Source organism: Pseudorasbora parva, chromosome 3 (genome assembly GCF_024679245.1).
Source record: "Pseudorasbora parva isolate DD20220531a chromosome 3, ASM2467924v1, whole genome shotgun sequence".
NCBI classification, from domain to species: domain Eukaryota; kingdom Metazoa; phylum Chordata; class Actinopteri; order Cypriniformes; family Gobionidae; genus Pseudorasbora; species Pseudorasbora parva.
In genome coordinates, this window is record NC_090174.1 from 19,935,113 (window position 1) to 19,960,567 (window position 25,455).

General features: G+C 44.8%; 1 protein-coding gene across 3 annotated transcripts; it reads right to left on the minus strand.

Moving 5' to 3' along the window:
- Positions 1 to 300: 300 nt before the first annotated feature.
- On the minus strand, positions 301 to 24,489 carry gpsm1a (G protein signaling modulator 1a). 3 transcript variants are annotated; one of them, XM_067440011.1, is made up of 3 exons: positions 24,381 to 24,489; positions 1,378 to 1,708; positions 301 to 1,237 (listed from the first exon to the last, which is right to left on the minus strand). In XM_067440011.1, the coding sequence occupies exons 2-3, from the start codon at positions 1,687 to 1,689 to the stop codon at positions 1,052 to 1,054; spliced, it is 498 nt and encodes a 165-aa protein (XP_067296112.1). In that variant the 5' UTR covers positions 1,690 to 1,708; positions 24,381 to 24,489; the 3' UTR covers positions 301 to 1,051. The 3 variants fall into 3 exon arrangements, with proteins under 3 accessions (XP_067296112.1, XP_067296111.1, XP_067296110.1); XM_067440010.1 differs by having other exon boundaries at positions 1,378 to 1,757; positions 24,381 to 24,450; XM_067440009.1 differs by lacking the exon at positions 24,381 to 24,489 and adding an exon at positions 2,365 to 2,696 and having other exon boundaries at positions 1,378 to 1,757.
- Positions 24,490 to 25,455: the final 966 nt, after the last annotated feature.

Below are 25,455 nucleotides of genomic sequence, written 5' to 3' on the forward strand. Positions count from 1 at the left end.
ATCAGAACAATTTAACTAATTAATAAAATATATTAATAAACCATTACCACAAATTAATTTTCATGAGGGCTCTGTATATATTAAAAAAAGACCTTAATTTCAAATGAAAAATAACCCACCCAAAACACAGGTTAAACCAATCTTATGTCTGCTCAAATAAACTGAATGTGGCACAGATTATAAATAATTTCTTAATTTTGTAAACACAAGAGTTTAAGAATTTGTCATTTATACACTGTTTGAAGGAGATCCTTAATTCATTATGCTTTTTGCTGTAGTAAAAAACAATTACAGACGTACTGAAATCATACTGAAACATCACTTTTATTCCAATGAAAAAAAAGCCATGTTAAACAATGCACCTTGAAATAAGTCTATCCACTTTTCACAGACTATGGACTTTTTAATGCTAAAGATGGATTTAGCCTGTCTTAAATTCTCTGACGGAAACCTATACTATTAATATTACTTATATTACTTATCAGCAGAAGTAGACCACCAAATGAACTGATACGAGCCATGTAACTTCAGTGCCATGCCGAATACAATTGCTCCCATCTGTTGGGAAATCAGTAACTTCATATTCAGTGTATGTTGAAACTCACTTTCCACTTGAGTTAAATGAACACGCACCTGCTTGAGGATTATGATGCGCTGCCGTTGTTTGTCACACCGATCTATATTGTGTTTATGTGACAGTAGTTAGTAATATTATCCTTGGAAAGCATCAGTATGTTAATCATTTTCCATGGTGTCGTTTTACTTGAAATCTGCACAAACACTTTTGTGAAAGAACAATTATTGGAACATACAAACCGGTCAGTGTTTCCATTCCCTTTGAATCACATCCTGAGTCCACATTTGGACTCACCGTGACCTCAGGGTAAAATGACTGCAAAAATATGAAACACTTCAACATCCTACTAATTAAAATAAACCTATATTACTCTCAACTAACCCCAGCCTCGGAAGATCTCACAAAAATGTGCAGCCAGAGAGTCAGAGTTTGCAGAAGAATTTTGTGGAAGTCGCATCAGAAGTGCCACAGTCTCTAGCTTGAGCCCTCCGAGGTTTTGGACTTATGATTTAAGTCTGTTTCATCCTTCTCATCAGTTTGAAAAGAAACCCGTTGTTCATCCATGCGTTTGGATTGCACTCTCTGAATTAGGCTGAAGAAGTCTTCATCTGGGTCGGGTGCTGGGGGCAAAGAGCACCTCTGATCATTGATTCTGGAGGACTGGAGGAGGGGAGAGGTGAGAAAGTTCACAACATGCAAACAGAGGAACTCTTTAATGTAAATTAATTCATGTAATTTAAGTGTAAATTCACATTTGTAAATCTTACATCTGATACTGAATTTCAATTTACTACCATTACCTGATACTTTATGAGCATGTTGAAAAACTCGTCACTAGGTTCGCGTGGACTACATGCCTCACACAAGTGTTCCACATTGTTCTGTGCTATCCTGATGCCCAGGCGGTCCCCTATACTGGCTCTCTGGTCATCCAGTCTGCGGCTTTGGGAACTGGCTATCAGGTCAAAGAACTCCTCTGTCTGGGTAAGTGAGATGAGGGAGGAGGCTCCAGACAGTAAAGGGGACTGAGGCATGGAGGACTGGGGCCCAGTCGAGGCCTCTTGGGCCTGGACATTGGGCTGTTTAGGGGGCTGGCAGCGCCGGTTCTCCATGCCGCTGCTTCTGGGGTCTCTGAGCACAGTGAAAGGGCAGACCTCATTAGAGGTGACTGGGACTTACCCTTAAAAGAGAATACAGAGTAAAAGATTAAACATTCTCGCAGCAATTAATAAAATTACTTGTGAGCTCTTATTTTAAAGCACATGGTGACAAGTCTCACAACATGATAAACTTTTACAAATTTGGATAAACAAATGTCAGAAATCATTTAAGCAAGTGTTTCATTATCCCCAAAATTATTTGGAAATGTATTCAGGTTGACTGGGACACTTTTTCCAAGTCATCTCAATAGCAAGAAAAGTGTCCCCAATCACCCTGAATTATCCCCTAAATATACTAAAAACTATACTGAGATTGTAATAAGCTTGTTTAAACATATCAACTTTTTTAAAAGCAACTTGTGTGAAATATGTCTGGAATAGTATTTATTTTAGAGTTATCATGATACATAAGCTGCAGGCAAGCAAGGTTGGAATGAGTGAACAATTTAAATTAACTGCAAATTTTATATCAGTTTGTTCCAAGATTAGAAGTTGCTCAAGATAATAACATCAAATAATGATAATAAAATATAAAAAGTTAAAAATGAAAAACATCACAGAACAATTTATATATTGTATTATAAACATGACATATTTCACATATGACAAAGTTTTAAAATGACTTACAGTTTTATCCTTTTCAAAAAAATCCCAAACCAATAAAGTTCACAAAGGCGCTCTCAACGGGGACTTCATCTGAGAACAGCCATACACCAATTGCCACAGCCTCTGGCACTAAATAATTTTCTTGGCAGACATGTCAAACAGACCTTTCTCTCCCAAGATTGAAACGTACATGTTACTGAACAGCCTGCAAATCTTCTCTAACATAAAAAGAAAATAAAAACAAGTAAAATGCCTTATATTCCAGTATGAATGAGGATGACTTCCCTATCTTCTACACCCAGGTTTCCTATGTGCAGGGCTGTCTGTTTTCCGAGGGGGAGAGGGAGAGAAAGGGAGAGTGAGGGGGAGAGATAGAGAGAAATGGGGCGCAGTTGCCCCTCTCCGCTTACATCATGGTTGCTATAGGAACTGGAAATCGGCTTCCAAATCTCGCTCCCGTTGTTCACTCAAACACAGACATATGCACACCAACAAAAACACACACTGTCTGGTGTGCGCGCGCGCTCACACACACACACACACACACACACACACACACACACACACACACACACACACACACACACACACACACACACACACACACACACACACACACACACACTGGCTTGCATTCCTGCATTGTTGAGTTCCATTCATTGCCTCCTGGGGGATCAGTTGCCACTCTCTTTCCACAGTCAGGAAAACTAGAGCACAATTATACCCGGATACAGTGGCCAAGATTACTGATGTATATGTCATTTTCATGTCTTTGTTTCAAGTGATGCTAAGCCACTGTCAGAAGAGCACAAGGAGGAGGGGTGGAAGCTACCATAAGGAGAAGGCAATAACCAATGATACTGGGATAAACCAAAGCAACATAATGTTGCCTGGGGCCCTTCGCCTGAAATGAATGGATGAATGCCACTCCATTTATAATTCCCCAGGGGGAATAGAGCAGTCTTTCTTGGGATTCCCTCCAGTCCAGCTCAATGTGCCAGCCCGCAGGCAGCTACAAGAACAGGTCTAGATCATCAGTGCTCTCCACCTTTCAACTAAACTCTACATGGATCAACACAGTGTCAGGCAGTTAATTCAAAGATATATATATATATACATACATACACACACACACACACACACACACACACACACACACACACACACACACACACACACACACACACACACACACACACACACATCAAATTTGGCTGAGGAATTACTCCCAAGCCATTAATGTGTAAAAAATCAAATAAACATAACAAAAAGTAGCTTCCAAAATAAATATTTTGAAATATTATTAAAAAAATTATAAGTAATACAATATACCTTTAATGTTTGTTTTTATTAACATGAAAGTATGAAATAATTTGTAATGAAATTATACTCTAAATAAGAAACTGAAACTGCCTAAAATCAATAATAAAGAATGTATATAAAAATTAAATTAAAAAAACTGACTAAAACAGTAATGAAGGAATGAAGTAAATTACTTGAAAATATTAAATGTGAATCAATGTTAGGTGGTTTCTTATCTTTTTCTAGAGCTGTATATATATTTTTTATTTTTTATTTTTATAAATTTATCATATATAATTGTAACGAATCTTAGATGGGAAGGAAGGAGGCGGGAACCGGCAAACGTTTCAAAACTTTAATTCAACATAAATAACCAAAACGAAAGTAAAGTAAAACCGCGGGCAGCCCCTCACGGACGACTGCCCACAAACACATAATAACACGTACAACAAAACATAACATAAATCCAGGCCTGGTCCTCTCTCATCTTCCGCAGCCCTTGCTTCTCCTTTTATGCTCCCGTCACATGGCCGCGAGACGAGACCGGTGTGCCACGCAGCTGGCACTCGTCAACAGTAATCACCGGCCCGCTCTCGCGGTCCCTCACCCCGCTGCCTGTCACACCACAATAATATTATCGTTATTCGTGTGATATCATGATGTTAATGTGAGGGCGTTTTTACACTGGCAGTTTCACGAGTTTGTGTGCCCATATAATCTTAGTGAAAGTGGTAAACAGATTTGGCTTGCTGTCTGCTATAGAGGGGCTCGGAGAGGATATTCTACCCGAGCTCCGATTGCCCCCCCATAACAGGCAAATTGAATGAATAAAATAATGAATGAATGAGTCATTTATATAGCGCTTTCATATGTACTACTGTACACCCAAAGCGCTTTACAATCGTGTCAGGGATCTCTCCTCAACCACCACCAATGTGGTGTACAAAAGGAGGAGCAGGGGAGGAGGAGGGATGCTTCAGGAACCAAAAAGGGGAAGAGGTAAGCTGCTGGTTTTATACCTTGGTATTAATTGAAAGATTAGATGGGCGTACTCCTTCCGAAATTACGTTTATTAACTTCACTTAGTTCGAAACGGGACACGGTTCACTTTAAAAACTGGAAACGTGAAAGATGTCATGCGGACCTCAGGAGTATCGAATTTAAGACTGCCTGAAGGAGGTGGTCTGAGTTTGGTTGCGCAACTTGGGCGCAAACTGTGCCGCAATTCATGTTAATGTGAAAGTAAATTGGGCATGCGTTTTAATAGATGACAATGTATTTAGTTAAATAAAACACATGTGGAATGATAGTGTTGATGATTTAACTTAGATACGAGCGAGAATGAGCCTTTATGTATATGTATATTCCCGCATAGAACCGCCGGTGGGAACAATCACGCTCTGAGGCGGACCACAAAACATGTGCCCGATGTAAAAACACCATAAGACTAAAACATGTTTGCCCCAAGGAACATTCTAACTGAATTATAAAGGCTTCATCATACATTGAGTTGTTGCCCTGTATCATATTCTTCATCAATCATCAATCAATGCAGACTGCTTCTGCAAACATTTTAAAAGAATGGGTCACTCTCAGGAGCTTAGTGAATTCAAGCGTGGTACCGTGATTGGCTGCCACCTGTGCAATAAGTCCAACACATTCTCACACCCAACTCGTCACATATGGACACTTGACCAGGACCCCTTGTCGTCACTTTTCAACGAACTGGGCGTACCTTTATCGTCAATTTTCGACGCGCTGGGTGCTCCATTCATTTCAATGAGAAACCTTTGGCGTCATACACAGACGCATTTAATTCTTTGCGTTTGTAAAAGCAGACATGATTTTATTAATATTTAAAGGCTACTTTTATATTTTGGAGCAACTAACTCAACTCCTACCCTAAACCTACCCACATCTTAACAATATAAAACACATACCAGGCAAATAAATGTACAGTCACAAGTATTTATTGCAAAATCTGACCAAAACAGTATAAAAGTATTAGCTCATGTTGCATTCCAAGTTTTCTGAAGTCATACGATGTCTTCATGTGAAGAACAGAGTTGATCTTGATGTTTTAATCGCTGAAATGATGATCCCGCTGCCCCGTGAAGGAACTCATTCATATCTCATTCAAATAATTCAAAAGACTCCTGAGTATGACACGATCGGTCACAAGACACACAAGAGCCAATGACATTTTACAATCAATGCTGACGTAATGACGCAATTGGTCACAAGACATATGAGAGCCAATGCAATTATGAAATCTGAAGTACGGGCCGCAATATTTGAAATTTGATGTGTTTGTTCGTGATCTTCGACGGATGGAGATGCTGATCGCTTTTGGGGATTTTCTTCATGCAAATCAATCGTTTGGCCTCGGAAAACTTGGATTATTTAACTTTTTTGAATAACTCGTGGATGCAGTCGTATGTTATATCCTGTGTTTTATTTCATGTTCACACAAATGGGTAGGTTTAGGGATGGGGTGGGGTTGGGTTACATGTTAAAATGTGTCTAAATAGCGTAAATAAAAAAAATGTAAATGAAATTATGTTAAAAGTGTCTAAATAGCGTAAATAAAATAAATGTAAATGAAATTATGCTTGCTGATTTAATTGAGAAGCACATTCCAACATGTCATAAGGGCAAAATTATAAACCAATAAATAATTTCAATAAATAAATCAAAAAATAAATTCACAATGACGATAATATTCCCATTCCCAGTGCGTCTGTGTATGACGCCAAAGGTTTCTCATTGAAATGAATGGAGCACCCAGCGCATCGAAAATTGACGATAAAGGTACGCCCAGTTCTTTGAAAAGTGACGACAAGGGGTCCTGGTCAAGCGTCCATATGTGACGAGTTGGGTGTGAGAATGTGTTGATAAGTCATGAAATTTCCTCACTACTAAATATTCCATGGTGAACTGTTAGTGGTATTAAAACAAAATGGAAGAAATTGGGAAAAAACAGCAAGCGGTAGGCCACATAAAATCAGAGAGCGGGGTCAGTGCATGCTGAGGCGCACAGTTATCAGAAGTTGCCAACTTTCTGCAGACTCAGTAGCTACAGACCTCAAAACTTTGTGTGGCCTTCAGATTTGCTCAAGAACAGTATGTAGAGAGCATCATGGAATGGGTTTCAATTGCTGAGCAGCTGCATCCAAACCTTACATCACCAAGTGCAATGCAAAGCATTGGATGCAGTGGTGTAAAGCAGTGCACGGTGCCACTGGACTCTAGGGCAGTGGAGACGTGTTCTCTGGAGTGACGAATCACGTTTCTCTGTCTGGCAATCCGATTGACGAGTCTGGGATTGGAAGTTTCCAGGAGAACGGTACTTGTCTGACTGCATTGTACTAAGTGTAAAGTTTAGTGGAGGGAGATTATGGTTGTTGTTTTTTCCTTTTCGTTTTTTTCAGGGGTTGGGTTTGGCCCCTTATACTTCCAGTGAAAGGAACTCTTAATGCTTCAGCATACCAGTACATTTTGGAAAATGTATATAAAACTTTGGGAACAGTTTGGGTATGGCCCCTTCCTGTTCCAACATGACTGCACACCAGTGTACAAAGCAAGGACCATAAAGACATGGATGAGTGAGTTTTGTGTGGAGGAACCTGACCAGGCCTTCTCGTTTCAACATCAGGGCCTGACCGCACAAATTCACTTTTAGAAGAATGGTCAAAAATTTCCATAAACACATTCCTAACTCTTTTGGAAAGCCTTTCAAGAACATGGAGGAAGCAAAGGCTGGCCTGTTTGGTCCGATCAAACAGACAAATTATGTAGCTCAAACTGCTCAATAAGTTAACACTGGTTCTGATAGGAAGGTGTCAGAATACAGAGTGCATTGAAGTTTGTTACGTATGGGGCTGTATAGCCGCACACCAGTCTGGGTGCCCATGCTGTTCCCTTTCCACTGCCGAAAGTGCCAATAATGGACACGTGAGCATCAGAACTAGACCATGGAGCAATGAATGAAGGTGGCCTGGTCTGATAAATCACATTTTCTTTTACACCACGTGGACAGTCAGGTAAATGTGCGTTGCTTACCTGGGGAACACATGGCATCAGGATGCTCTATGGGAAGAAGGCAAGCTGGAACATTTAAACAATGTTCTGCTTAGAAACCTTGTGTCCTGCCATCAACGTTACTTAGACATGTACCACCTACCTAAGCATTGTTGCTGACCATCAACAGTCTTTCATGGAAACGGTATTCCCTGTGGCCTCTTTCAGCAAGATAAAGCACCCTGCCACACAGTAAAAATGGTTCAGAAATAGTTTGAGGAGCACAACAAGTTTGAGGCATTGACTTGGCCTCCAAATTCCCCAGATCTCAGTCCAATTGAGCATCTGTGAGATGTGCTGAACAAACAAGTCCGATCCATTTGAAAATCTTAATTTATATACATTCTATAATTTGAACAAAATTATGTGACAATGGTCAATACATTTACATTACATTTAATCATTTAGCAGATGCTTTTATCCAAAGCAACTTACAAAAAGGGGAGAGCAATAGAAGCAACAGAACAAATAAGGGCAACAACCTGCAAGTGCTGTAAGAAGTCTCAGTTAATCAAGCACAGTACACACAATTTTTTTTTCAAAACAAACAAATAGAAAATGTAATTGGACAGTTAAGTGCTAGTCTTTATTGGTCAGGTGCAGTTGGAAAAAATGTGTCTTAAGATGATTTTGAAAATGGCTATAGACTCGGCAGCACGAATTGAGATCATCAGCAGGTCATTTCACCAGGTGGTTCAGGAAAAGGTATGGTACTTTGGGATGGTACCACGAGGCGTCAGTCACTTGCAGAACGCAAACTTCTGGAGGGTGTGTAAGTCTGAACAAGCGAGTCTAGGTATATTGGTGCAGAGCCAGTGCCAAAGCACCAGTGCCTTAAATTTGATGCGAGCGGCAATTGGCAGTCAGTGCAGTCTAATGAAGAGAGGCGTGATGTGTGCTTTCTTCGGCTCGTTAAAGACCACCCTTGCCGCTGCATTCTGGATGAGCTGCAAGGGTTTGATAGTGCATGCTGGAAGGCCAGCTAAGAGCATTACAATAGTCCAGTCTCAAAAGAAAAAGAGCTTGGACCAGGAGTTGTGCGGCCTGTTCTGATAGGAAAGGTCTAATCTTTCTAATGCTGTATAAGGAAAATCTGCAGGACCGGGCTGTTGCAGTAATGTGGTCAATGAAGTTTAACTGGTCATCAATCACAACTCCAAGGTTGCTGGCTGTCTTAATGGAGTTATGGTTGATGAACCAAGCTGAATGGAGAAATTTTGATGAAGTGATGGGTTGTATGAGACAATAAGTAATTCTGTCTTTGCAAGATTAAGTCGAAGGTGATGCTCCTTCCTCCAGCCAGAAATGTCTGTCAGGCAGGCAGCGATACAAACACAAACTGTAGGATCATCTGGTTGAAATGAGAAGTAGAGTTGAGTGTCATCAGCATAGCAGTGATAGGAGAAGCCATGTTTCTGAATGACAGAGCCTAATGATGACATGTAGATGGAGAAGAGAAGTGGTCCAAGCACTGAACCCTGGGGAACTCCAGTAGCTAGATGATGTGACTTAGACACTTCACCTCTCCATGACACCCTGTAGGACCTACCAGAGAGGTAAGACCTGAACCACTGGAAAGCAGTTCCTGAGATCCCCGTCTTCTTAAGAGTTGACAGGAGGATCTGGCGGTTAACTGTGTCAAAAGCAGCAGACAGATCCAGCAAGATGAGTACTGAGGATTTGGAAGCTGCTTTTGCCAGTCTCAGTGCCTCAGTAACCGAGAGTAGGGCAGTCGAGTGGCCGCTTTTGAAGCAGGGTTGGTTGTTGTCTAGGAGGTTGTTCTGTTCAAGAAACATAGAGAGTTAATTGAACACAACTCGCTCAAGTGTCTTTGCAATGAAAGGCAGAAGTGATACCGGTCTGTAGTTTTCTAAAAGTGCAGGATTCAGAGAGGGTTTCTTAAGCAGTGGGGTTACCCGAGCCTGCTTAAATGCTGTGGGAAAGGTCCCTGTGTGAAGAGAAGTGTTGACAATGTGAGTGAGTGCAGGAGTGATTGAAGAAGAAATGGCCTGAAGGAGAAGAGAGGGTATAGGATCAAGCGGACAGGTAGTGGGGTGATTGTAAAGGATGAGTTTAGAAATCTCTGGCTCAGAGAACAGAGAGAAGGATGGGAGCATGTGCATGTTAGTTGTTGAGTTGTGCATGTCAGTTTGTGGTGAGGAGAACTGGTTTCTCATGAGGGAGGTTTTGTTTGTGAAAAAGGATGCAAAGTCATCAGCTGTAAGAGTTGATGAAGGAGGGGGAGGAGGAGAACAAAGAAGAGAGGAGAATCTTTTGAACAGTGTCCGAGAGTCAGAGAAATTGTTAATTTTGTTGTGGTAGTATGTTGTTTTAGCAGTGGAGACATTTGTATAAAAAGAAGAGAGAAGAGACTGATACAAGGTAAGGTCAGAAGAGTTTAGATTTCCGCCATTTTCTCTCTGCCGCCCTGAGCCCAGAACGATGTTGACGTTGAACATCAATAGAAACCAAAATCATCCACACACCTCGGGCTGGATTCAAAATCATCCAAAAATCAATGTAAAAAACTAATGCTACAGGCTGGTCCAACTCATCCAAGTTCATCACAGCAATTCATAATGTAAGTCAGTAGTCTGTATAGCCCCCATGTGTCTGTATGCACTCACAACAACGTCTGGGAATTCTTCTGATGAGATGGTGGATGGTGTCCTAGGGGATCTCCTCCCAGACCTGGATCGCCCTGCATGTGAGCCCCTGGACAGTCTGTGCTGCTACTTGGTGCCTTCGGATGCTCCGATACATAATGTCCCTGAGGTTCCCAGGTCTGGGGAATGTGAGGGCCAGTCAGTGGTATCAATGATTTTGTCATCTAAAAACTGCCTACACATTATAGCCACATGAAGTCAGGCATTGTCATGCACCAGGATTAACCCTGGGCATGTCAGCATGTCTGTGAATCTTTTGGCAGTAGCATGTCCGCAAATCCGTTTGTGAAGCAGATCTAGTTTCCAAAGACCAAGACATTAAAGGGGTCATTGTCAAGGATCAGGAAGTGGAGGACCCAGATGCAGAGTGAACAAAAGGACAGTTTATTAAAAAGACAGATCAACAAGACACAAGAGGGTAGTGGATGAGTGACAGTCCAAACACCAGGGCAGGGGACAGACACCACGACGACAGGCAGGGGAGGATGACCACTGAGACCAGTCCAGGCAGCCAATGAACTTGACGACAGCTCGTGAGGCAACACCAGGCAGGGCGATGGTGGACCAATCCAGGCAGGAACCAGGGGCTTGAGGGTCTCACAGAATCAGCTCCCTTCTTGGCTGAGAGGCAGTGGAGACAGCGGCCAGGGAAAAACTTAGGACAGAAAACACAGGACACACACACACACACACACACACACAAGACACTAGACAAGACAACAAGAAACAACAGACAAACTAAGAACTATGACTAAATTAAACAAAAACTAAAATAATAACTGGAGCTAGAAAACAAGGAAAAATAAAACAAAACCAATCTCTATAAAAAGACTGAACTGAGAAATAAAAGTGGAAAACAGGAAAAATAAAAATGTAAGCTATCGAAACCAAGAAAACTAAACAATAAGGCTAAAGAGAAATGCCAAAATTAAACCTGGAGAAGAATGAGCAACATAAAGACAGAAACTACACTAGACTCAAAAACAAAGAAAAAACTGAAAATAAATGCAAAGCTAGAAAAACAGGAGACACAAACTAGAAAAGGCTAGACTAGGCTAGACAAGGAGCTAGAGACATGTACGCACAAGCAAACGCTCACAAACATACACAACGAACCAGCCAAGACATGAGGGAAGGTAGCACAATATAAAGGGACCAGAGCACATGAGGAACAGGTGAGCACAATTAGTGAAACGAGGACTAGACCAGACTAAACAAGGGGGCGTGGTAACGGCAAACAAGGAGGTAGGACAAGAGGAACACATGACAAACACAGAGAGAGACAGATCCAAGTACTAAGACACAACACAAACATAGAAACATTAAACAAAGACAAAACAGACAGAGCTGCCAGGGCAGAACCCTGACAGTACCCTCCCCCCAATGGACGCCCCCTGGCGTCCAAACTAGGCAAGGGAAACAAAGGCGGTAACACTTGGGAGGGTGGGCGGGGAACAAAACTAGGAGTACCAGGGCAGACAGGAAACATGGGAGGCAGAACTGGGGAGGAAATTAATCTAGGGGAGTGGTTAGGGGCTGACCAGGGGGGTGTCGACCTAGGGACCCCACAAGGACCAGGAAACAGGGAGGGTGGGATGGGAGGGGTATTAGGCACACGACCAACAAAGGCATGGGGCCTTTTCAATGGTGGGGACCTCTGACTGGACATGATTACTGGGACAGACTTAGAGACACCTTCTGGAACTGCAGAGATATCCTCCAGAAGTTCAGGGACAGATACTGGACTTGACTCGGGAGCACCCTCCTGGGCTTGACTGGCGTGCTCAGGGACTGACTCGGGAGCGCCCTCCTGGGCTTGACTGGCGGGCTCAGGGACTGACTCGGGAGCGCCCTCCTGGGCTTGACTGGCGGGCTCAGGGACTGACTCGGGAGCGCCCTCCTGGGCTTGACTGGCGGGCTCAGGGACTGACTCGGGAGCGCCCTCCTGGGCTTGACTGGCGGGCTCAGGGACTGACTCGGGGACACCTTCCTGGGCTTGACTGGTGGGCTCTGGACGGCCTCCTCTGAAGCGGGCTCTGGGACGGCCTCCTCTGAAGCGGGCTCTGGGACAGAAGGTGAAGCCCTCACTGGGTTAGGAACAGGAGATGGAGCCACGGGACTGCGCTCAGGGGCTGGAGCCGACACGGGACTGCGCTCAGGGGCTGGAGCCGACACGGGACTGCGCTCAGGGGCTGGAGCCGACACGGGACTGCGCTCAGGGGCTGGAGCCGACACGGGACTGCGCTCAGGGGCTGGAGCCGACACGGGACTGCGCTCAGGGGCTGGAGCCGACACGGGACTGCGCTCAGGGGCTGGAGCCGACACGGGACTGCGCTCAGGGGCTGGAGCCGACACGGGACTGCGCTCAGGGGCTGGAGCCGACACGGGACTGCGCTCAGGGGCTGGAGCCGACACGGGACTGCGCTCAGGGGCTGGAGCCGACACGGGACTGCGCTCAGGGGCTGGAGCCGACACGGGACTGCGCTCAGGGGCTGGAGCCGACACGGGACTGCGCTCAGGGGCTGGAGCCGACACGGGACTGCGCTCAGGGGCTGGAGCCGACACGGGACTGCGCTCAGGGGCTGGAGCCGACACGGGACTGCGCTCAGGGGCTGGAGCCGACACGGGACTGCGCTCAGGGGCTGGAGCCGACACGGGACTGCGCTCAGGGGCTGGAGCCGACACGGGACTGCGCTCAGGGGCTGGAGCCGACACGGGACTGCGCTCAGGGGCTGGAGCCGACACGGGACTGCGCTCAGGGGCTGGAGCCGACACGGGACTGCGCTCAGGGGCTGGAGCCGACACGGGACTGCGCTCAGGGGCTGGAGCCGACACGGGACTGCGCTCAGGGGCTGGAGCCGACACGGGACTGCGCTCAGGGGCTGGAGCCGACACGGGACTGCGCTCAGGGGCTGGAGCCGACACGGGACTGCGCTCAGGGGCTGGAGCCGACACGGGACTGCGCTCAGGGGCTGGAGCCGACACGGGACTGCGCTCAGGGGCTGGAGCCGACACGGGACTGCGCTCAGGGGCTGGAGCCGACACGGGACTGCGCTCAGGGGCTGGAGCCGACACGGGACTGCGCTCAGGGGCTGGAGCCGACACGGGACTGCGCTCAGGGGCTGGAGCCGACACGGGACTGCGCTCAGGGGCTGGAGCCGACACGGGACTGCGCTCAGGGGCTGGAGCCGACACGGGACTGCGCTCAGGGGCTGGAGCCGACACGGGACTGCGCTCAGGGGCTGGAGCCGACACGGGACTGCGCTCAGGGGCTGGAGCCGACACGGGACTGCGCTCAGGGGCTGGAGCCGACACGGGACTGCGCTCAGGGGCTGGAGCCGACACGGGACTGCGCTCAGGGGCTGGAGCCGACACGGGACTGCGCTCAGGGGCTGGAGCCGACACGGGACTGCGCTCAGGGGCTGGAGCCGACACGGGACTGCGCTCAGGGGCTGGAGCCGACACGGGACTGCGCTCAGGGGCTGGAGCCGACACGGGACTGCGCTCAGGGGCTGGAGCCGACACGGGACTGCGCTCAGGGGCTGGAGCCGACACGGGACTGCGCTCAGGGGCTGGAGCCGACACGGGACTGCGCTCAGGGGCTGGAGCCGACACGGGACTGCGCTCAGGGGCTGGAGCCGACACGGGACTGCGCTCAGGGGCTGGAGCCGACACGGGACTGCGCTCAGGGGCTGGAGCCGACACGGGACTGCGCTCAGGGGCTGGAGCCGACACGGGACTGCGCTCAGGGGCTGGAGCCGACACGGGACTGCGCTCAGGGGCTGGAGCCGACACGGGACTGCGCTCAGGGGCTGGAGCCGACACGGGACTGCGCTCAGGGGCTGGAGCCGACACGGGACTGCGCTCAGGGGCTGGAGCCGACACGGGACTGCGCTCAGGGGCTGGAGCCGACACGGGACTGCGCTCAGGGGCTGGAGCCGACACGGGACTGCGCTCAGGGGCTGGAGCCGACACGGGACTGCGCTCAGGGGCTGGAGCCGACACGGGACTGCGCTCAGGGGCTGGAGCCGACACGGGACTGCGCTCAGGGGCTGGAGCCGACACGGGACTGCGCTCAGGGGCTGGAGCCGACACGGGACTGCGCTCAGGGGCTGGAGCCGACACGGGACTGCGCTCAGGGGCTGGAGCCGACACGGGACTGCGCTCAGGGGCTGGAGCCGACACGGGACTGCGCTCAGGGGCTGGAGCCGACACGGGACTGCGCTCAGGGGCTGGAGCCGACACGGGACTGCGCTCAGGGGCTGGAGCCGACACGGGACTGCGCTCAGGGGCTGGAGCCGACACTGGACTGCGCTCAGGGGCTGGAGCCGACACTGGACTGCGCTCAGGGGCTGGAGCCGCTTGATTCCGGCCCTCCTGGACCAACAGATGAGGGGCATCTAGAATGGCAGCTGACTTGCAGGCATGGGCTCTCCTCTTCTTCCGCTTTCGAGGGCATGACAATTTGTAGTCGACTGGCTCTGGACTGGCCCCTGCGGGCTCGACGGTCTCTGGACTGGCCGCTGCGGGCTCGACGGTCTCTGGACTGGCCGCTGCGGGCTCGACGGTCTCTGGACTGGCCGCTGCGGGCTCGACGGTCTCTGGACTGGCCGCTGCGGGCTCGACGGTCTCTGGACTGGCCGCTGCGGGCTCGACGGTCTCTGGACTGGCCGCTGCGGGCTCGACGGTCTCTGGACTGGCCGCTGCGGGCTCGACGGTCTCTGGACTGGCCGCTGCGGGCTCGACGGTCTCTGGACTGGCCGCTGCGGGCTCGACGGTCTCTGGACTGACAGGTGCGGGCTCGACGGTCTCTGGACTGACAGGTGCGGGCTCGACTGGCTCGGGTGGTGTCAGGATCTGCCAATCCCTGCGGTGATGCAAGTAATTGGAGAAGTTCCAAAAATCCAGGATCCTAAGTTGTTCCATCTCCCACTGTGGTAGGGGGTCATCCAGACAGATGTTGAAGGCATCCTTGAGGGCTGCATCATCATACTCAAGGCCCTTAGCCATTGTCCAGAAGAACTGGGCGAAGGACCGCACTTCTCGGCCCTGTTGGCGAAGAGAGGCCACACCCTGCTGGAGTGCCAACCTCTCTTGAGCAGTCGCAGGAGGAACGATACGGAAGCTCATTCTGCTGGGTCCGATCTTGGCTGGTTCGTTCTGTCAAGGATCAGGAAGTGGAGGACCCAGATGCAGAGTGAACAAAAGGACAGTTTATTAAAAAGACAGATCAACAAGACACAAGAGGGTAGTGGATGAGTGACAGTCCAAACACCAGGGCAGGGGACAGACACCACGACGACAGGCAGGGGAGGATGACCACTGAGACCAGTCCAGGCAGCTAATGAACTTGACGACAGCTAGTGAGGCAACACCAGGCAGGGCGATGGTGGACCAATCCAGGCAGGAACCAGGGGCTTGAGGGTCTCACAGAATCAGCTCCCTTCTTGGCTGAGAGGCAGTGGAGACAGCGGCCAGGGAAAAACTTAGGACAGAAAACACAGGACACACACACACACACAAGACACTAGACAAGACAACAAGAAACAACAGACAAACTAAGAACTATGACTAAATTAAACAAAAACTAAAATAATAACTGGAGCTAGAAAACAAGGAAAAATAAAACAAAACCAATCTCTATAAAAAGACTGAACTGAGAAATAAAAGTGGAAAACAGGAAAAATAAATATGTAAGCTATCGAAACCAAGAAAACTAAACAATAAGGCTAAAGAGAAATGCCAAAATTAAACCTGGAGAAGAATGAGCAAAATAAAGACAGAAACTACACTAGACTCAAAAACTCAGGAACAAAGAAAAAACTGAAAATAAATGCAAAGCTAGAAAAACAGGAGACACAAACTAGAAAAGGCTAGACTAGGCTAGACTAGGCTAGACTAGGCTAGACAAGGAGCTAGAGACATGTACGCACAAGCAAACGCTCACAAACATACACAACGAACCAGCCAAGACATGAGGGAAGGTAGCACAATATAAAGGGACCAGAGCACATGAGGAACAGGTGAGCACAATTAGTGAAACGAGGACTAGACCAGACTAAACAAGGGGGCGTGGTAACGGCAAACAAGGAGGTAGGACAAGAGGAACACATGACAAACACAGAGAGAGACAGATCCAAGTACTAAGACACAACACAAACATAGAAACATTAAACAAAGACAAAACAGACAGAGCTGCCAGGGCAGAACCCTGACAGTCATGAATTAAGGAAATCAACTTTTCATCCAGCCTTTGCTATATAAAAAAAAGTTTAAAAAAAAGTTTATTTACATATAGTTTGTTGTGAGATATGAACTCACAAGAATATCCTGTAAGTTTCAGAGCCGAAAACTTTGTTATTAGTCAAAGAAAAGCTTTTATTGACACCAGGCCCAGCACATGCTCAGTCTTAGAATGTGCCCAGGTGTGACATCAGAGTGTGGTGAAACGCTGCCTCAACAGAAGAATAACAGAGGTGTCAAGTAACGAAGTACAAATACACAAATCACACACAATGTTGCCAGATTGGGCGGGTTCCAGCGGACGAGCACGCACTTTCAGTCAATGAGCGATCAGCAGGCAGATGCGGTCTTTTATGACAGCCAGGTTTTTAGCGCGATAATTCGTCGTAGATGTATATTCAAGTCATCACTATGCTAAAGTGGCATACATACAGTATATACAAGCTGTTTCTACAGTAAGGAGTGGGAGAGTGAACCAACTCTCAAACGTGGATTACACCTGTGACTCGAAGACTCTTTATAAATATAATCATGATTCCTGTCCATCATAATTTACAAACTCAGGAGATCTGCAACCAGCAACCCCAACAGCTGCTGAAAGAGGTTTGAATCAATGATGAATCTGTTTTGACTGGGATAAGTGCGTGTTCTATGAACTTCACAAGGGTAGGCTACTGTAGTTTTGTCAGAGCAAAGCTAAGCGCATTGTTGTTATTTCATTGTTGTTATTTATTTATTATGTACAGTATCAATGAATTGCGCATTTTGGCAGTGGTGTGTTATTAACGTGTAAAATGCCTGTTAATTATGTGCTTTTTCTGATCTCTTATATTGGGCACTGTTTGCACCTAAAGATGGCTTATTCAATAAAATATCATCCCATTATTTTGGCAGTTAAAGTTTTGGTTGGTGAGCTTTGAGCCCTGCATATATATATGCCTATAGGCCTCAATTCTAGGCTCGCCTGGCCCGAGTCTGACTGGAGTCCGTTTAGTTTCTTTTTTGAATCCTCCTTATGAGTATGACATACTCCTGCAGTCATTAAAATAGTTCAGCTTTGTTTTTAATGTCCAAGTAGTTATATTTCGTTTAGTTTCTTTATTAAGTTAATTTAGAAAAATGTTTGGATATATTTTTTGTTTGTTATATTTAAGTTTTGTATTTTTTTTAAGTGACAATCAAGCAGTCAGCGGCCGACATTGGGTATGAGGTGAAAATGGGCCCGAAGCCTGGCCCTAGGGGCGAAAAAAAGTCAGGGTCCGTCAGATTCGGGCAAAACTCTAAATCGTCTACCCAATCTGGCAACACTGATCACACATGTAGCCTACATTTACATTCCAATAAAGGTTATTGATAACATGCCTCTGAAGTTTGAATTTTTGTACCATACCATTACCATTAGGCTAAATGTAATGGTACAAAAATTCAATAGGCAACTAGTCATCATATCTTCCGCTTCAGGAAACATGTTAATGCTCAGCAGTACCCATATGGTATATTTCCATTGTAGCTTACTAAAATGCATTCATTTTCAATGGGTATATATGCGGCTGAAACAGGTAGCCAGTGCATCCCAAATTTTAATATACCATTATAGTCATTATGGCCTTTAGAAAATTGTTTTTGAGGAGGTGGGGTAGTGCACTATAGGCCCCTGTGGTGTGGAAGTTTGTCTCTTGGCATTTTTTTCCTTACATTACTTTTACCTTTATACTTTAAGTACTTTTGAAACCAGCACTTTTACACTTTTACTTAAGTAAAAAGCTTGAGTTCATACTTTAACTTCTACAGAAGTATTTTTAAACCCTAGTATCTATACTTCCACTTGAGTAATGAATGCGAGTACTTTTGACACCTCTGAGAAGAAGTATGCCTGATTCTGTAGATCCCGTCCACCGACTTGTGCAAGAAATAACTTAAATAACATGGGCCTTTGTAGAGCTAAACAGATTGCACAACCGAGAAATAAACATGCCGAAGATAGCAAGATATTGTGCTGTGCCTGGTTGTGAAAGAACACAGTCACTGCAAAAGCTTCCTTCAGATTCTAATAATATGAATGCATGGTTGAACTTTATTTTCAATGAAGATCCAGCTTACAAATTGAAACCAATCACAAACTGGCTTATGCTTACCTGGCACGCTATTGGCGGGTTTATTGGCGGAATTTTTTTTATCAAAGCAATTCCTCATACTCACAGGGGAGACGGAGCCCATTATAATATGCAAAGCTTATTCAGTCATAGCAGTGGGTGTTTACTTTCAAGTTTAAACCGAGTGTTTCATGAGAGAGGCTCAAAACGGTTTTGATTGTAAAAACTATGCAAATGTCATTAGATGACCTCAGACAACAGCATATATATATATATATATATATATATATATATATATATATATATATATATATATATATATATATATATATATATATATATATATATATATATTCACCTAAAGGATTATTAGGAACACCTGTTCTATTTCTCATAATGCAATTATCTAATCAACCAATCATATGGCAGTTGCTTCAATGCATTTACATTTACATTTATGCATTTGGCAGACACTTCTATCCAAAGTGACTTACATTGCATTTTAAGGTACACATTTTTTAAATTTTTGTCAGTTCTTGCTTTCCCTGGGGATCGAACCTAAGACCTTGGCATTGCTAGTGCCACCTTCTACATTTAGGGGTGTGGTCCTGGCCAAGACAATCCCCTGAACTCCAAACTGAATGTCAGAATGGGCAAGAAAGGTGATTTAAGCAATTTTGAGTGTGGCATGGTTGTTGGTGCCAGATGGGCCGGTCTGAGTATTTTACAATCTGCTCAGTTACTGGGATTTTCACGCACAACCATTTCTAGGGTTTACAAAGAATGTTGTGAAAAGGGAAAAATATCCAGTATGCAGCAGTCCTGTGGGCGAAAATGCCTTGTTGATTCTAGAGGTCAGAGGAGAACGGTCCGACTTAGTCAAGCTGATAGAAGAGCAACTTTGACTGAAATAACAACTTGTTACAACTGAGGTGGCGGATGCGCTACAACAGCAGAAGACACCACCGGGTACCACTCATCTCCACTACAAATAGGGAAAAGAGGGTACAATTTGCACAAGCTCACCAAAATTGGACAGTTGAAGGCCAAAACAATGTTGTCTGATCTGATGAGTCTCGATTCAGAGTCAGAATTTGGCGTAAACAGAATGAGAACATGGATCCATCATGCCTTGTTACCACTGTGCAGGCTGTTGGTGGTGGTGTAATGGTGTAGGGGATGTTTTCTTGGCACACTTTAGGCCCCTTAGTGCCAATTGAGCATTGTTTAAATGCCACGGCCTACCCGAGCATTGTTTCTGACCATGTCCATCCCTTTATGACCACAATGAACCCACCCTCTGATGGCTACTTCCAGCAGGATAATGCACCATGTCACAAAGCTCTAATCATTTCAAATTGGTTTCTTGAACATGACAATGAGTTCACTTTACTAAAATGGCCCCCACAGTCACCAGATCTCAACCCAATAGAGCATCTTTGGGATGTTGTGGAACGGGAGCTTTGTGCCCTGGATGTGCATCCTACAAATCTCCATCAACTGCAAGATGCTATCCTATCAATATGGGCCAACATTTCTAAAGATTGCTTTCAGCACCTTGTTGAATCAATGCCACGTAGAATTAAAGCAGTTCTGAAGGCGAAAGGGGGTCAAACACAGTATTAGTATGGTGTTTCTAATAATCATTTAGGTGAGTGTATATATATATATATATATATATATATATATATATATATATATATATATATATATATATATATATATATATATATATATATAATTACAGCATTTTTCACAGATGATTCTTAATGGCCCAAGTGAGACTTGCACATAAAAATGATCTTGCTGTGGTTTGGCTCTCATAAAATATATATTTGTGAAACCTCATGTTGCTATTAAGCCAACAAGGTCTTTACGGTCTTTAGACGCACTGCTGGAGTGAGAGCAAACATCACCCGTCTTTGTAAATGCACTGCCATAAGGAAGCTTTTCAACCCTCCATTAGGTAAGTGCTCTGCCAAATAGGAAAATCCATCAGCTTTTGTGAAAGCCATTAAGTCATACCTGTCCATTCAGCTATCACTCTCTACTTTTCCGTTTGCACACAATATGTGATACAGCATATGTTACATTGTGAAATTTGTGCCTCACAATCTATTTCAGAGCATGTACAGTTAGTGTATCCAAAATTAGAAATGCAAAATGACTTGGCATTCTATAAAAATAGATTCTGTGCTAATATTGAATAGCTGTAAGGTCAAGAACACACATTTGTTGAAGCACCCAGCATGACTGCAAGCAGGATGCCTGCACTCGTGCACCTGGGTTCTCTCTAATCAGATGCCTTTTATATCCCTACAGTTCTGTCAGACAAATCAAGTTTTTTTAGTGTTAAAAATTGCATTATATCATCTCAAGCTAAATGAATCAGCCAGGTGAGAAAAAATGCTAGGCATATAGGCTTCAGCATATAGGCTATCAATTACATTCCATTTGACCTCTTTCTCACCCCTGTTGCTCTTATATTCGACTAGCTATTACTTAAAGCCCCCCAAAATACAATTTTCGATTTTTAATTAATTGGTTACTTTGTTACATTAACGCAAGTCAAGATATCAAATAGTATGTGCTAAAAGCCCAGATTTTTTATGCATTCTGGCCTATTAATCAAAATGGCCATATTAGCATGCTAAATAAAATATAGTTTAAATTGCTAGATTTTACTTAACATTACCAAACATTTAAACATTTCACATAAGAAAAGTTTGTCAAAATATGTGGGATAAAATTAGCCTGACAAGCCAGACCCACATCAAGATGTTTGGTCTGGAAACTCACCATTGACAGGGCTCAATCCGAGGGGCGGGATAAACGGTTGTCTTTCAAACTCCCTCTGCACGCGATAGGATAGCGCTACAACCAACCAGAGCAATGAAGGTGAAACAGAGCTCGTTGATAGATTAAACATTCGCCGTATCCGGTCAGCAAAACACCGAACCCATCTTCCCTTTTTAAGAATGACTTCAGTGCCGTTCTTTGTTTGTTCTCAGAGAAAAGCTTAACTCCAAGTCTTCCCGAGTCGCGGTCAAAGCTGATTCAAAAGACCGCCGTTCGCCAGTTTCTGTGTTCACTAGAGAAGCACGCAAACGCAACTCGGCCGTCGTCTTTATGGCCCCGCCCACCGACTCTACACACTATGTGATTGGCCCGGCAATAGTTAGGCGATTACAGCTCAGAAGAGTATTGAGAGTTGCTAGACGACACTCGCGGGCAGATTAAATTTGCTGCTGCTAGGGTGTGTCTAGATTTCTAGGCTAGGATAAGATTACATCAAGGCTGCAAATGTAAGGGAACAGCTGTGTTTCATTTCAGAAGGCTGTGTCCTACGGAGGTCGCATTCGAAGGGTGCATACGTCATAAGGCGGTCTCATTTCAAAAAAGTGAGTAGTGCGACCTTCGAATGCGTCCTTCTTTCACAGGAATTCGGAGTGTGCATGAGGTGTAGCCTTCACGGCTGGAGATAACCCACAATTCTTTGCGTCTCCGTTAACAACCGTCATATTTTTTTTTATATTATATGAAAAATGGCTTTTTTGGTTGTTGTTTTTTAAGCTCTATTACCTCAAACAGATAGTTGTGGTAAACAGGATTACTTTTTAGTGCATTTTAAACTTTAGAACAGTACATTGCTGTTAAGACAAGAAACATTTCATAGTCATTTTCAAGATATCAATAATTTTCATTCATATAACTGGCTTGAGAGCGCAACGAGGTTGAGCGTGTTGGCATAGCAACGTGATACTTCCTGCCTGTGTGTCCTAGGAAGGACGTCTCGTTTAATTCTGTTTGAGGACACTCCGTATACTGCCTCCTGCAAAGGATGTGTCCTCCGTAGGACGCAGCCTTCGAAATTTAACGAAATAAGACACAGCTCTCCACGACAAGGATGCCAATTTAATTTTCAATTTAAGTTTTAATTAAATATAGTGGGAGATTGTAACAATAAACTGGAATAGAATGGAGAATGGTATTTTCATTTAGCCTCAAAATAATATGAATCTTAAAGAAACTTTGGTTATGTAATCTTGGCGCTCTATTTAGCGTCCATCGACAACTGCCTTTATCGTGTTATTGCGCCTGTTACCATGAGCGTTTAAAGTCACTGACACCCATGTGATCTTGCGAATTTAAAGGTGTGGTGGCTTTTGTTGTTAAAAATAATTGATCATACCCAGATAGCAAAATTGCTCTGGCCCAGATACGGCCCACACTTTACACTTTCATCTGGCCCACTACCCGCGTGGAATGATGGCACTTGGGCGGTCCGCTCCCGTTTGCCAGATTTAGGCCGCAATCAAGCCATAGCAACGCCACATGTCAGCCATGAACAAAATGCATGAAGCAGAACTGGCCCACATCTGGCCCATATAGCAAAATTGCTCTGGCCCAGATCCGACCCACACTTAACACTTTCATCTGGCCCACTACCCGCGTGGAATGATGGCACTTGGGCGGTCCACTCCCGTTTGTCAGATTTAGGCCACAATCAAGCCATAACAACGCCGCATGTCAGCCATGAACAAAACGTGTGAAGCAGAACTGGCCCACATCTGGCCCAGATAGCAAAATTGCTCTGGCCCAGATCCGGCCCACACTTTACACTTTCATCTGGCCCACTACCCGCGTGGAATGATGGCACTTGGGCGGTCCGCTCCCGTTTGCCAGATTTAGGCCGCAATCAAGCCATAGCAACGCCACATGTCAGCCATGAACAAAATGCATGAAGCAGAACTGGCCCACATCTGGCCCATATAGCAAAATTGCTCTGGCCCAGATCCGACCCACACTTAACACTTTCATCTGGCCCACTACCCGCGTGGAATGATGGCACTTGGGCGGTCCACTCCCGTTTGTCAGATTTAGGCCACAATCAAGCCATAACAACGCCGCATGTCAGCCATGAACAAAACGTGTGAAGCAGAACTGGCCCACATCTGGCCCAGATAGCAAAATTGCTCTGGCCCAGATCCGGCCCATACTTTACACTTTCATCTGGCCCACTACCCGCGTGGAATGATGGCACTTGGGCGGTCCGCTCCCGTTTGCCAGATTTAGGCCGCAATCAAGCCATAGCAACGCCGCATGTCAGCCATGAACAAAACACATGAAGCAGAACTGGCCCACATCTGTTTTGGTCTAGATTTTCTGTTTATGCTAGCAGGTGTTTTGGGGATTTAGGCTACATGGTTTAAATAACATCTTTCAGAAACTTCAGAGCACAAAATAATGAACGCATCGAGCTCCAGATACAGTCATTACACGTAAATATTTGACTTTTATACTTTGTTCAACCAAATAATCTAACTTTGTTTTGCCCCTTAAGGGGTTTTGTATAAAATGTTTAAATCTCATTTTCAGTCCACTTAGGTTTCAGAGTGTGACTCATCCGCTGTGCCACATTCAGGATGTAGGCTACTTTCCTCCTGGACTCTTTAATATATAGATGATTTAAATAAATCTGTGCAAAAAGGATTCTGCAAAGAGCATTTATCAAACAAATCCAAAACCAACGCATCAGACACCTCAACTTCCATAGACTATGAGTCATTCCCAAAAGTTACCACAAGATGACGCTCTTTCGCCAAAATTAGACTCGCTATCTTGTGCAGAGATTTTAAAGAAGAATACCTACTTTACAGTCTACGAATGAAGAAGATCCTGCAACAGAAACTGAGGAGAGAGAGAGACTCCAGTTCCAGCATTTGTGGGGAAAGATCGACAGCATCTTACCAGAAAAGTTTTTAGGGTGACATACAAAGGTCTGCATTGTCACTGAACATTATTTACAAGGCACAGACAAAAATATAGAGGACAAAATGTCAAGTAGACGACTTTAATTACGAACTTAGCAAGTCTATGTTGTTAAAACAACAGCAATGTAATTTGAGGTAATCTCTTTTAGAAGCAAAAGCATCACATGGTGCTGGTGGAGTAAGGAACAACTCTGTAAGCTGTTTTTCACCCAATGCCGTCTACCAAAGGTCTGATCTCCGGGATGAAACTGTTTAATACAATTTTTCCTGACCCAGAATATAATATAAAAATGTCTCAGAGGTTTCAAAGCACCTTGGCCTACTAAATGACTTACGTAACAGAATAAAGCATTTCAGTTAAGATTTAAAACTACACTCTGAAAAATAATACAATATTTATCTTTAGGGGTAGCCTACAACAGCTTGTCACATGGGGCAGTACCCTCAAAAGGACATCTTAGTTTCTTATTTACCCCTACAAGATTCGTAGTAGTAACCTTAAGGTACAGATTGACCATTTTGAAAAGCATATTTTTTATATTAAATGTTGACAAACGTTTTTATATGTAATATAATTAGGCCTACTTATATTGTTTGAAATATGGTGTACTGACAGGCATTTATGGTAAATAAAAATATAATTGTATGTAATTTCCATTGAAACAAGTATTTGTATGTCATGTTAAATATATTTGTAATAACAAATTACCTTTTGTTTAGGTATTTTATTATCTGCAACTACAGTAAAAAAAAGAAAAGAAAAGTAAAATAACTTAAAGTACACTACAAGTACACATACAATACAATTAAGCATGCCTCTTTCTTTTTTCACAAGGTACTAATATGCAGGGGTACTAATATGTACTAAGAGAACAGCCCCATATGACAAGTTGTTATACCCCAACAAAAGGTACTTGCCATTTTACCCCTTTTTCTTTCTTACCATGCAGCAGA